The sequence below is a fragment of the Miniopterus schreibersii genome (genome assembly GCF_964146895.1).
Source record: "Miniopterus schreibersii genome assembly, chromosome: 1".
Taxonomy (NCBI): Eukaryota; Metazoa; Chordata; class Mammalia; order Chiroptera; family Miniopteridae; genus Miniopterus; species Miniopterus schreibersii.
Genome location: NC_138101.1, coordinates 199,773,631 through 199,787,384, shown reverse-complemented (window position 1 = coordinate 199,787,384; position 13,754 = coordinate 199,773,631). Strand labels below are relative to the sequence as shown.

General features: G+C 45.7%; 1 protein-coding gene across 14 annotated transcripts in view; it reads right to left on the bottom strand.

Annotated features, from left to right (window-relative positions):
* WDR20 (WD repeat domain 20) overlaps positions 1 to 13,754 on the bottom strand; it is a 46,177-nt gene that overhangs the window by 18,094 nt on the left and 14,329 nt on the right. For 4 of the 14 annotated variants that reach the window (XM_081129624.1, XM_081129631.1, XM_081129626.1 and 1 more), the window contains exon 2: positions 2,850 to 3,038. The exons of the other annotated variants lie outside the window; for them this stretch is intronic. In XM_081129624.1, coding sequence (XP_080985750.1) covers positions 2,850 to 3,038 — 189 coding nt within the window. The remainder of the gene's footprint in view (positions 1 to 2,849; positions 3,039 to 13,754) is intronic. 14 annotated transcript variants of the gene reach the window in all.

The window sequence follows — 13,754 nt, the reverse complement described above, 5'->3', positions numbered from 1 at the left end:
TTCCAATACAGAGCCAGCTTGGCTGGTTAGCAGGGCACTAACGAGCATCTATCTTCCCAGCACCAGAAGGTCTGCAAAAGAAACCCTCTTCCTCCAGCTCACACCTTCACCCAGACCCTCCCAGGCTGCTGGCCAATCGGCTGAGCCAACAGGAGCCAGAGAGGTGAAGCTGTGAGGGTCTAGCCCACCAAAGGGAAAGGGCTGCCCGGGCTCGGTGGGCTCCGGCTACCTGACACTCCTGAGGACTCAGAAGCATCTGATGTGATATGGAAAGTATCTCAGAAAGACCTCTTTTGAGAAGTGCACGTCAGATGATGATTATGGGGTCAATGCAGGTAGTAAGGGTGGGCTTTATTTTCCCAAAACTTCATTCTCCTTCCTCATCTGAGAATCATCTCAGAGAGAACCAGTCCCACAGAACCTGCCAGAAATAAGTCATTTTACTGGCATATCTAACAGCTTCCAGATATCCAACCCAGATCAGACACCACTCTCTCTCCTCCTAAGTCCCTCTCCCAAGCTTAATGGCCCCCTGTAGGGCACCCCTACCAAATAACAGCTACAGAGCCTCACCACGCGACCCTACCCCAGGCCCCGCCCAGCCTCGGTTGGCCTCCTTGGCTTGGCACCCATTTCTGCCCACATGCAACTCATCCCACACACTTTGCCAGGTTACTCTTCATGAAGCCTTAGGTCACTCTCCCACTCACACCCTCCGGGGCTCTGCCAGGCGTGACATATTGGCCAGCTCCCTCACTGCGTATCCACAAGCCTTCCTCAAATGGGCTCCCCGCACACTTCACCCCAGGCTGCCTGTGCTCTGCACGCCTTCTGGCCTTGCCTCACATCTCCTCTCACTTAGAGCACCTTCCCCACCCGACATCCACACGCTCTGCTCACAGCAGCTCCAAGGTTACCACCTCCTAACCTCACATCCGGGAGGCGAAAGCCTTCCTCACTTTGCCAAGGGCTGGTCACTACGTGCCACGTTCATTCGCTGTAGCATGTTAACTGCATTCCATAGACTGTGAAAGTCTAGCTCCTTTTAAAAACAACGAAAAACTCAGGAGCCTGCTGAGTCACTGGCGGCCTGAATGGATCAGTCAAAAATAGCTAGAGCAATCCACTGCATCGAAGCTCCAACGTGCCACCTCAAAACCGGGAGACTGAGGTCGTGCTTTCCACTGTCACTCTCTGCTCGCATTCCAGGCGACCAGGACCAGGGCCCAGGGTGAATGAGGGATCGCTTCCCAGGGCCAGGAGGGCTCCCCTCCTTGGAAAGAAGGGGCCAGTGGAGTCCTGCCTAAGTAAAAGACTCAGGATCCCAAAGCAGCCACATCACCAGGGCCGCTCCTCAGTCTTTCTTGGGGAGACTTTCTACCCAGTTCGGCTGGGGTTTCTAGTGCCTGCAAGGGGTGAGTCCACAGTCTGGGCTGGACCACACACACCCAGCTGATCATTGTGGGGAAACGCCAGTGGCTTCCAAATCACAGACTGAATAAAACGAGGCTTTGACCACTCAGCTGAGCTATGTCACTTTGGCAACAAGGTTCAATGCACTATTTAAGCAGTTTTCTTTAACATAGTGGAAAATAACCTGGCTCTCATGACAAAAATACCAAACACTGATTTTCATACACCTCACTGCCCACACTTCACACTCAGGTCAACAACTTAACACTCAGGTAACAATTAGCTGTAAGGCATGGCACAGGTTCCAGTGTCCAACCCACCTGCCCCTGAAGTAGAAACAGAACCAGTCTGGCCCTGGTGGGTGTGGCTCAGTGGTTAGAATGTTGGCCCGTGCTCTGAAGGGTCTCTGGTTTGATTCCCAGTCAAGGGCACGTTCGGGTGAGCATTAACAACAAAACACAGCAGTCTAATCTATGAAACACCGATACCCACAACCCATCCTTCTCAGTGTCTTCAGTTCAACAGTTACATCCCCCAAGCCTGCATAACTGGCACAAACAATATGTAAAGAGTCTAATCCTTATTTTTAAAAAAGGTATCAGATCAGGGGTGTTGAGAAGTCAGTTAGGTTTGGGATCACTAATCCCAGTAGAAAACAATGTCAATCAATTGTACAGTTTCTGTGTTTGAAACGGCAGAAACTTATCTATCTTAGGCCTGGCACATAGGAGGTCTCATTAAAATCTACTGTAGAGCCCGGCCGGGTGTCGCTCAGCGGTTCAGCGTCGACCTAGGATCCAGACGATCGGGGTTCGATTCCCGGTCAGGGCACATGCCTGATGTGTGGGCTCAATCAATGACTCTCTAATCATTGATGTTTCTATCTCTCTCTCTCTCCCTCTCCTTTCCTCTCTCTGAAATCAATAAAGATATATTTAAAAATAATAATAAAAAAAATCTACTGTAGAAATGAAGCAATTCTGAAAATGGAGGGAAAGAAAGTAGAGTGTTAGAAACCAGAAGAGACATCCAGCCAGATATAAAAGCAAACACATAATCCTCCTGCTGACCAAAACCCTAACTAACAGCGACCGCCTTCATGGGTGCTCTCAGCAGACGGAGGGAAGCCCTTCCCGCCGACAAAGCTCCTCTGCGCACCAGCCCTCTGATGTCCTCTGGCACTGTCGCAAACCTGGGTCCTAAGTCCCTCTGCCAGGCCCACCTTACAGATGGGGACAGGGACAGAATCAACTGTGAGGAAGCCGTGCTGGTGTCCCAGGGATAGTCTCTGCCCTGGTTCCTCCCCCTGCACCACGCTTCCCTGACAAGCTGCCGCCTCCTCCAACTCCATCACTGTGACTCCATGTCCCCATGCCTGCAGAAACAGGAACCAAATATTCTAGCCCTGCTCCGTGTGGCCCAGATTCCAGACCTACCTTCACAATGCATTTACCTCGCAGGGCTGCTTTTATTACAATGGAGTAAAATATGAAAGTCCCAGGCATGATGCCTGGCACTTGAGAAAAATGAGTTCCCCTCTTTTGAACTTGTATGTCTCCTTCTGAAATCATAAGGGTTTGCTGCTTATCACAGAGGCTTTGAAATTTCTCATCAGTCATTAATACCTACAAAGAAACAGAAATAAGGAGAAACAGGAATATTTCTTTCTGCCCTAAATTTCCTGCAGACAACAGCAGAAACATGCCCAGTGTAGGGCACGTTTTCCTTCCAACATAATTTTCCCAAACAGGAGAGCGGCTTCCCTTGCCCCATTCCGTCTCAGAGACACACCAGCCCCTCACTGAGCCAGCGTCCATGCCCCTTGCTAGCATGCTCTGAAGTGCTCCAGGCCTGGAAGGAGCACCCACCACTCACACTCCAGGCCTTAAGGAGAGGGGCAGGGGCTCCATGAGGGCGAGAGAAAGACAAAGCCAGGCCACCTCAAAACCCAGGCAGATTGAGATGAGATGAGATGAGATGAGATGAGATGAGATGAGATGAGATGAGATGAGATGAGATGAGATGAGATGAGATGAGATATGTGCAGGGCACCCTCCTGCCATCCCACAACGGGAAGAGGTGCACGGGTACAAAATTCGCAGAAACATTTGGTGAATCCTTCAGAGCGACCCCCTGAGGGGCTGCCTGCTGTTCACAGAAAGCTCCGGGAGGTCTGCAGTGGGCGGGTGGCACCCAGGGAGCACTGTCACTCAGACAGGCTGCTGAAATAACTGGCTTCTGCTGTTACCACGTGTCACTTTTTCCCAAGGCCGCCTGTCACTTAAAACTGTCAGCTGGGCAAAATCTAGTGCTCTTCCCATGGGGCAGCCTTTAAAAATGAACTTAGACAGCTGCTCAGCTGCAGCACCTCTGCCCTGTGTTTGTTTCCTATGCTGCACTCCGTGTTCAGGGTGCGTCTACACAGGCGAGACGCCACAGGGCTACTGTGCATGGTGCTCCGTTCAGGCGAGTGAAAAGCCAACCCCTTCATTAAAGAAAAGCTACGAATGAACGCCGGACAAATTCAATCTGCACACATCCAACATCAGCTTGCATCTCATTAAAATGCTGACATATTCAAATAACCTATTTTGGATTAAGCCCTTGTGTTAAATATGCACAGAAACATGCATCCCTGTTCCTAAGGGACACCAACCTCTCAAATGGAAGAAAAGCAAGATGCTTTCACTTCTGCAAAAGAAACTCATCTGGTATTCTTCAAAGATAATTATTTTAAAGTTCCCCTGAAGGGGGTGGGGGTAGGGGGGTTCTATGACTTTCTAAAGCATTGCGACAACATTGGTGAACTAGGGCCACTCCGGGCAGGCAGCAGCCCTATATGCCGCTTAACGACTGTACCACTGTGTTCCTACATTTAGACAATTCACGCGCTTACGGTGTTTGGCACAGCACACAGCTGACTTTAAATTTTTCTGACCCAAGTTGCTCAGCAACATAAGCAATGATCAGACGAGGAGCTCCCATTTGAAGCGAGAGAGGCCCTAAATCCCCAATTGCGCAGAAGCCCTAACATTTTCTGGCCCCCATTTCCTCATCCTACAGAGAAATTGAGGCCCAGGGAGGGGTGGTGATCTGCCCAAGGCTTCACAGAGCCTAGAACGGTGCTTTTAACCACAGCACACTGTCACTACCTTTTTTCAAGCACCCACCTTCAGTTGGACAAAGAACTACTGAATCTGTAACATACAAAATTTACAAAAATGACACTGATGTGTACTTTTACATCAAAGATAGCATTTTGGAGGCAGTATATTGCTGCATTTTCAAACCGGAAGCAGGAGAGGTAGAGAGAACACTAAACTTGTCTTACACATAAAGGGGATCAGCCACTGAAACAGTGGCCTACGCACTGGCTTTGGCCTCTGTAATCCAAATAGTCTCTAGTCCAGCCAGGCCTCAGCTAAGAAAGTAATCTCAAATCAGTGAGAGGTGAGAGTAACAGAGAGCTGACCCGTCCCAAGTATACTACTACAAAGAAAACTTTGGTTTCTCCTTCATCTAGAGTCTTACAGCATCACTGGAACTAGTAATGTGGCACTTGTGCTGCGAGTCATTTGTCATACATGTCATCTCCCCAACTAATCCAGCAATTTTTAGGGCACAACTGCTTCATAGGCCACTGCAGTGAGAGCCACTCAAACATTCCTGGTGTTTTTTTCTCCATGAGATTTAAAACGCCCTTTCAGGCACCTGACATGTATCAGACACTGGTGTAGCCCTAATAACGCAACAGCACGTTTCAAATCATGGACTAGTAAGATGGGACCAATAAGAATATGGAGGGGCAGGCCTCACCTAACTCCCGTGGGAGTGTGAGCTGGCATAGCCTTTATGCTGGGCGATGTGGCAACACACAGCAAAAGCCTCCATTCCCTCAGACATACATCCAACTCCTGGGAATTTATCTTTAGAAGATATCTTTCAAGTGTGTGAACTATTTGTAATAGCTAAAAACTGTCCCAACACAAACGTCTGTCTACAGCAGGCTATATACACAGTGGGTTCCAAAGGACCTACTACTCACTGGGCACAGGCACTGAGAGCAAACAGACGGGTCTTAAACGCAAGCTTGAGAAGCATACACTAAACAATGCTATTTACAGAGCTCAAGCAAGGAAAGTGAGTGTGATGCTTGCCATGAGGACAGTGGTCACCCTTAGGGAGTGTGGGGAAGGGGCCATGGGGGAGGCCCTGGGGGGCCAGGAATGCCGTTTCTCAAGCTGGGGTTGATTCTACTGTAAAAAAGTAATAGAGCTTTAAACTTACACACATCCTTGTTTGTATGCTCTCTTAAATGTAAAAAAAAAATGTAATGAGCAAAAACACATACAGTCAACTCAGCTCTGTTTATACCAAAATGTTATTAACATCCTATGTGTTCCAAGAAGGAAATGGGTAAACATATCATGCAGCCATTTAAAATGAAGGTATTTACTTATTTTACGATATCATTTACTATATCATGAAATGAAAAATGCAACAATAAAAATGGGATTCTAAAGACAAAAATAATCAAAAAGAAATCTAGAAACTGTGTTCACACTGTAATTATACTGTTAGTAGTAACAGTGTATTATTTTAAATGTCTTGTACAATAAAGCAAAACAAGTTAATAAAAAGATCTTTATAATTCAAGACACCAACTGGAAAGAATATTTATGAATCTGTCAAAAAACAGACTGTGTCCAAATGTAAATTTTTACATATGAAAATGTAGTGTTTTTTCATGCACATAGAAAAACTACAGAAAAAAAAGATATGATATTTGGGATTTGCTCTAAAGTAATGAGGGTGAGATAACAGTGGACATGAGGCAACTGGCAATGTCGGGAGACAAGAAGTCATACCTTCTCTCTACTTTGGTTAAGTTGGAAGTTTTCCGTAATTAAAAAAAGTATAATTCTGTTCAGACCATATAGTTACCTATATGTATATATTTGCAAAGAAAACAATTTTTAAAAATTATCATCAGGCCCGGCTGGGTGTGGCTCAGCGGTTGAGCGTCGACCTAGGATCCAGGCGATCGGGGTTCGATTCCTGGTCAGGGCACATGACCGGGTTGTGGGCTTGATCAATGACTCTCTCATCATTGATGTTTCTATCTCTCTCTCTCCCTCTCCTTTCCTCTCTCTGAAATCAATAAAGATATATTAAAAAAAAAAAAAAAGATTATCACCAGGCCCAGCCAGCAGGGCTCAGTGGTTGAGCACTGACCCATGAACCAGGAGGTCATAGTTCGATTCCTGGTCAGGGCACAGGCCCTGATTGCGGGCTGGATCCCCAGGAGGGAGCATGTAGGAGAGCTGATCAATGACTCTCATCACTGATGTTTCTATCTCTCCCTTCCTCTCTCTGAAATCAATAAAAAAGTATTTTTAAAAAAATTATCACCAAAATATTAAAAGTGGTTATTAAAGGAGGGGTAGTATTTAGGTGACAATTTTGTGCCTATTTTAATTTCTAACTTTTCATCAACAATTATGTATTACTTTGAAATTTTTTAAATACAAAAAGAAAAAAAACACAGGCCAAAACCACTACTGAAACTATTTCAAAATTATTCTAGTAGGGTTTTTTGCGTTTTTTTTAATCCTTACCCGAGGATATTTTTTCCATTGCTTTTTCAGAGAGAGCGGAAGGGAGAGAGACACATGGATTGGTTGCCTCCCGCATGTGCACAGACCGGGGCAGGAGCCTGCAACCAAGGTTCATGCCCTTGGCCGGAATCAAACCCGGGACCCTTCTGTCCGCAGGCTGATGCTCTAACCACTGAGGCCAGGGCTATTCTAGCAGTTTTAAAGCATGCCATGGCCTAGCAGGGGGTCAGAGGAAAACATGTGCTTGTGAACAGCTAAATTCACCATAAAAGGAAACTTCCTATTACATCAAGTAAATGCCTGAGTGGGATGACAGATCACCAACAGGTGATGCCATGTTTCATCATAAGTTCCACACAAGCTAGGACCACTAGAGTTGATTATTAACGTTTCTGTGGCACCAGTGATGTCACTCAATGAGATGAGAAAGGACAGGAACATTCAGAGGACAGATAAGGCCATGGCTGGTTCTGTTGTTTCACTCTTCAGAGTACTACAGTGTGCGAAGGGTTCACCGTGCTCCTAACTTGCTACAGTGGCAAATAAAGATACTTTTCCCCAGAGAAATCCAATCGTTCCAAGTCTGCCTCCCAAGCTGCCTCTAATGTAGATCTAAAACTGAATCCACATCTTTCTCACAAGAACTGAACTGACAATTTATCACCAATCCCAAGCTTTTCTAGAGATTGTAGGAAAACTTAATCCTAAATTATGCTCAGTCCAGAAGAAACAGCTAAAAGGGTTACAAGGGAGAATTTGTTTGCCTGTGTTGAGTAACTTTTAGCATTTAAACGTTAAAATCTTTTTTTTAAAAATATCTTTATTGACTTCAGAAAGAGGAAAGCAGAGGGAGAGAGAGAGATAGAAACATCAATGATGAGAGAGTCATTGATCGGCTGCCTCCTGCAACCCGGGCATGTGCCCCGACTGGGAATGGAACCCCGATTGCCTGGATCCTAGGTTGATGCTCAACCTCTGAGCCACGCCCAGCCGGGCTAAATGTTAAAATCTTGAGGCCTGAAATAAAAATATTAGGCTCCATAGGCGTGGTATTGTATTTATAGCCCCAGCTGGGACAGACAGTATTTTAAATGTAGGTTAGCAGGCCACCCGCCTGGAACTGAATGAGAAGCTGCACATCGAAGGCTGAATCAACCATAACCTGAAAGTTAACACCTGGCAACAAGTGCTTCACTCTAAGCACTTATTATTCATTACCTCATGTAATAAAACATTCATATTTAAAACTTGCCACTACTAACTTAAAAAGTTACATATAAAGCTATTCACACAGAAGCGGGCAGAAACAACTACTTCCCAGTGTGAGTAATTGTGTGATGTATCTCTATACACAATGGTCTACATTCATGGAATCAGAGGACAAACAGCTGGAGAGGAGCTTCAAAAAAAAAACAACCAGGCACATTTGCTCTCAAGATGCTGCAATTTAAGACCAAAGAAGTAAATTGCCTAAAATCAGCGAATCAATTCACACTGCAACTAAACTTGGAGCTCTGGTCTCAATTCCTATTAAGTGCAATATACCCAGTAAACACACTACAGTAACTGAACCCAAAGCCCTCATTTCTGTCTCCTTTCCTTTCGCCTGTGGTCTTCTTGTTTCAAAACATCAGACAATAGCAGCTCATTCTCAGAACTTGAAATTACATTACTTATAACATAAAGTACAGAAGACCTTGCAAAACTCATTAAGCTTAGCATAAATCAAAGGACGCTCGCTTAGTCGGCGCAAAGTTCACAGGTGTGTTCCAGCTGCTGGCAGTTTCTCTGGGCTGAGGAGGGAGCAGGCAGAACAATAGGGAGAAGGGAGGTGCTTGTTTCTTGATAATTCAAAGTTCCTGAGCATCGCTTCTCGGCCTTTTGGCTAAGATCAAAGTTCCTGAGCAACTAAGGTCAAGGCCCACTCCCACAGCTCTTTCCAAAGCTCCCGACTGCCTTCCAGAAAACCTTCCCTCTGCAGCATGGCCAAATGCCTACTAAGGAAACTCTGGCCAGCAGGGACATCTGCCAATTTTGTATGCAAACGTAAGAAGGATGGCAGAAACAGGCAGCAGTTATAAGTGAGGCTGCACGGACATGGAAAGCTAAGAAACGCAGGCCAGCAGCTCAGCCTGGTCATGATGAAGGCTGAGGCTCCAAATACCAGCAGGTTCTGCAAGCAGCACCTGTGGCTACCAATGAAAATGCCGTCTCTGGGGAGTAGGGACAGATCTCCTGACCTCTCCTCCAAGCAGGATTCCACGTAGGGTACTGCAACTAGATGTGCCTTTCAATTTGAAGAGACAAACAATAACACAATACCCCCAAATTTTCTTGTTGTCCACAGCAAGTCCAAGTACTTGCTGTTCTCACCAAGTTCTCAAACTTCAAACTACATGCAGGCCTGTCAGGTGTGACACACCACGGCCCACTCAAGGACCCATAGGAAGAAGAGCAGGGCCAAGCACAGAAAGCCAGCCGGGCCTGTCCCGGTGCAGGACAAGGCTGAGACAGGCACTGTGAGGCCGGCACTCAAGCCCAAGACTGTCCTGCTCCAGAAGGCCACTTGCCTGCATCTCAGGATACATTTCTGCCTCAATCCCTGGCAAACAACTCAGTTATTTAACATTTTTAAGGGACCTGAATTATTTCTGTGTGAGCTCACACATCAATCCCATCCTCCACACAAGTGCTAACCCCGGAAAACAAAAACACTAACTAGTGAACCATTTCCAAAGTTATAAAGCAGCTCATTTTAGAGAAAGCTCCAGCTGAAAACCCACATCACACTTGGAGGAGTGGTTAGGAGCACCGATCACTCGGGTTCTGCAGTTCCAGGCCCGGTGAGCTTGGACAAGTTTCTAGCCTTTCCACACTACGTTTCCACAAAATGGGAAATACGGATACGTAGTCCCCCCTGATCCGCTGATCCGCAGTTTCACCTTTTCAGTTCCAGTTACCCATAGTCAGCTGTGGTCCAAAAATATCAAATAGGAAAGAAATTGCAGATATAAATAATTCATGAGTTTTAAACCGTGCGCGGTTCTGAATAGCGTGATAAAAATCTCACGTCGTCCTGCACTGTCCCCCCGGGACGTGATACGTCCCTTTGTCCAGCGTATCCACACCCCCTTCACATAACTTTTATTGCAGCATATTGTTATAACCGTTTTATTTTATTATTAGTTATTGCTGTTAATCTCTTACTGTGCCTACTTTATAAATGAAAGTATTATAAGTATGTGTGTACTGGAACAAACAGTGTATGTAGGGTTTGATACTATCTGCGGTTTCATGCACCCACTGGGGGTCTTGGAAGTATCCCCCATAGGTAAGGGGACTACAGTAATAAATAGTTCTAACAAACAGTGTTTAAGGAGTTAAATCTATAAAGTGATCTGAACACAATGTAAGTATTAAATATTGTCATTAAGTCAATAACATCAATTTACATTTGTTAAATGCACTCAAACCAAGAAGTACAGTGCATTAGTGTGAAAACAAGCATTTGATTCCTCACAGGCATTTAAAAAATAAATATATTTTTCTATTTTGTTGCCTGTCCAAAATTGTGTGTGTATAAATATATGGGGGGGGGCATTTGAAAGTGAGAGGGGAGTAAGATCAAAGAGGGGAAGTACTTGGATCCTACATGACAGCCCTCCCTCCTGGTCAGAAGTGACCTGCCCCCGGGTTGAAGCTGTACGCAATCAGCTGAGACATGTCCACTCTCACTGCACAGCTGGGCTCAAGCAAAGCCAGCAAAACAACTCTTCCCAGCCACTTAAGATTTTACTAAATTTGATGTAGTATAATTTCTTAAGTTGTAACAATACGTTCAGAGGTCTGAGCCGTCTAGTACACCAATGTACACCTCAATGGAGGCAAAGTTAATTTCTGAGCTAATGCTCTGAGTAGCACATGGAACACGAAGCCAGGTATATGGAAACATGGAGGCTGGACTAGGATCTCAAAGCCTCCTTTACTCCCCTTCTCTGACACACTGTACATAAATGAACATTAAGAAAAGGAAATAAAACAGCCTTGTTTCTATTTCTAAAAAAGCTGAAAGGCTGCTACTTAGTGGATGGGGTTAGGACTAGGACAGGAGAAACTGGAAATGTGGGTAGTACCACCGTTAGTTGCACGATCACAGGACAGCACATCTTCACATGCACTCTTGGCAACAAGGGTCTACACAGACGACGGAGGGGAATGCTAGAGAGGACGCTGCCACTAGCCAGCTGCGCAGCCTGCGAGCTCTTCATCCCTCTGAGCCTCCCTCGCCCACCTGTAGAAAGAGGGAAACCTCGCAACCCCGTCTCCACAGGTTTGTGAGGCTCAGGCGGTGCCTGTGAGAGCACCTAGTCTAGTGCCCAGCATAGAGCAGAGTTGAATTAACGGTGCCTGAGATGATCTACAAATTAATCAATGGCTGTTAATACATTCTACTAATTTAATAGCCAATAAGCTTTCATGGAGTTTCCTGTGAGGAGAGCCCTGAATTCGATCCAACACGGCAGTGATTCTCAAAGGTTAGCACATCAGCATCACCTGGCCAGCAAGGTGAACACACTGCTGGCCCCACCCCACAGTCTCTGATTCAGCGGGTCAGGAGTGGGCCCCAGAATCTGCATTTCCACAAGTGCAGAGGAGATGCTGCTGCTGCTGCTAGTGGAGGACCACACAGAAGACAACCACTGCCATAAGGGGAGAGAGAAGAGGAGCGGACGGTTTCTGTAAGTGTAGGAAGTAAAATACTTCGGCAATAGCATGGGCAAGGATGTGGGATGGCACCTGAGGCCAAGTCAAGCAGACACGCAAAACAAGTCGCAGGGGCAACAAGGGCCAGCATGGCCACCTTGTTCATCACAGACATGGAGACCGAGAGATTCTGAAGAGGCCACGGGTAGGCTAGCCTGTTTACTACGCTCAGCTTGGGTTTGGTGGTTTTAGTAGAATGAGCCTGACAAGTCCCGGGAGAGTCAGCCACGTGGTGAAAATGGCACTGCAGCAGAAATGAAACCATGGGGAAGGCCAGACTGAGTGGCATGGAAACAGGGAAAAAGGAGCAGAAGCAGTGAAAGACCATCTGGTTCTGATGCAGGTGATCCCAAAACACCCTCTTCCACTACAGCCAAGAACTTTCATTCTGCAGGATGATGGCCCACACAAGGCGTCAACCAGGCAGGAGGAACAGCCCCTGAGATCAGGCCCGTTAGGCCTCTGTGCGTGAACTGGCACCACCAGGCAGGCACCAGTCAGCGAGCTGAGCCCCAACATGAGTCACGCAAACGAGAGAGGGCAATCTCTTATTTCTTTAGTTTTCTATAATGTACCAAAATATGTTCCTCAGGTTAACCAGCTATCATTGCCTCTTTTATTACTAATCTTATCAACTTTTACCAAAAAACAACAACCACAAAAACCTCTACAAAATCTGTTTCAAAACAGTGTTCACCACTAGACTGCATTTCACCCACTCTTTGTAAGTCAACATTGGTAAGATAAAGATAACCACAACTTACAGAGAAACATACCAGATGTGGCCCACTGCCTCCACTACTCAGAGTTCAGCAGGAAACTGCTGACAGATTACCCCCCATATAAGAGACAGAGAGAGCAAGAAATCCTGATTGTTTGCTCCCCCCAAAAGGGGAAAAGAGCCCTGCCTGGTGTAGCTCAATGGTTAGAGCACTGGCCCATGCACCAAAGGGTAGGGGGTTCAATTCCAGGTCAAGGGCATGTATCTAGGTTGCAGGTTCAATCCTTGGCCTGGTCAGGGCGTATGTGGGAGGCAACCAATGTCGTCTCTCTCACATCCATGTTTCTCTCTCTCCCCTCCCCCTCCTTGCCTTCCACTCCCTCTAAAAATCAATGGAAAAAATATCTTCGGGAGAAAATAAACAAAAAAAGGGGGGGAAGAGGTTTGAAACCCCATCTCACATCTTACACCAGAATATATCTCAGCAGTATCAGAGATATCAAATGTAAACAATGAAACCTCAGAAGTACAAGAAACCATGAGGATGTTTAAAAATAAAGTCAGAAGGGTTAAGTATGACTCAAAACCCATAGCCATGAGAAAGAAAGAATACAGTTTTCTATAAGAAAATAAAACAAAAATTGTACCTAGAAAAATACCACCATGACCAAATCAGAAGTCAACTGACAAATGGAACCAAATGTCTGCAACTCAGACTATAGATTAAGGCTTAATTCACATAAAAGAGAACTCCTATAAGTCAATAGAAAAAAAGAGGAAAAAAAAAAAAAGACCAGACTCCTATTAGAAAATGGGTACAAGACATGGACAACTCACAGAAAACAGAATACAAATAAATGGCTCTTAAATATATGAAATGATGCTTAGCTCATAGAACGAGAAATACAAACCATGGTGTCAAATAGGGTCTCATCTGTCAGCCTGGCAAAGATTAAACAACAGCACCTCTGCCAGAAATAAAGATTGGTACAAGCCGTGGAAGGCAATTTATGTCTATCAGAACCACAAATACGTATGTCCTTTAACCCAGCAATCCCACTCATAGGAATTTAGTCCTGAGATATACTAGCAACATGGCAAAATGATACATGTACAAAGGTATTTATTGCAGCACAGTTTGGAAGAGCTACAGCCTGGGCTGGAGACAGCTTCAATGTCCATCCAAGGGGAACTACGGCACATTCGTACAATGGGCCATTGTGCTGCCATCAACCAAA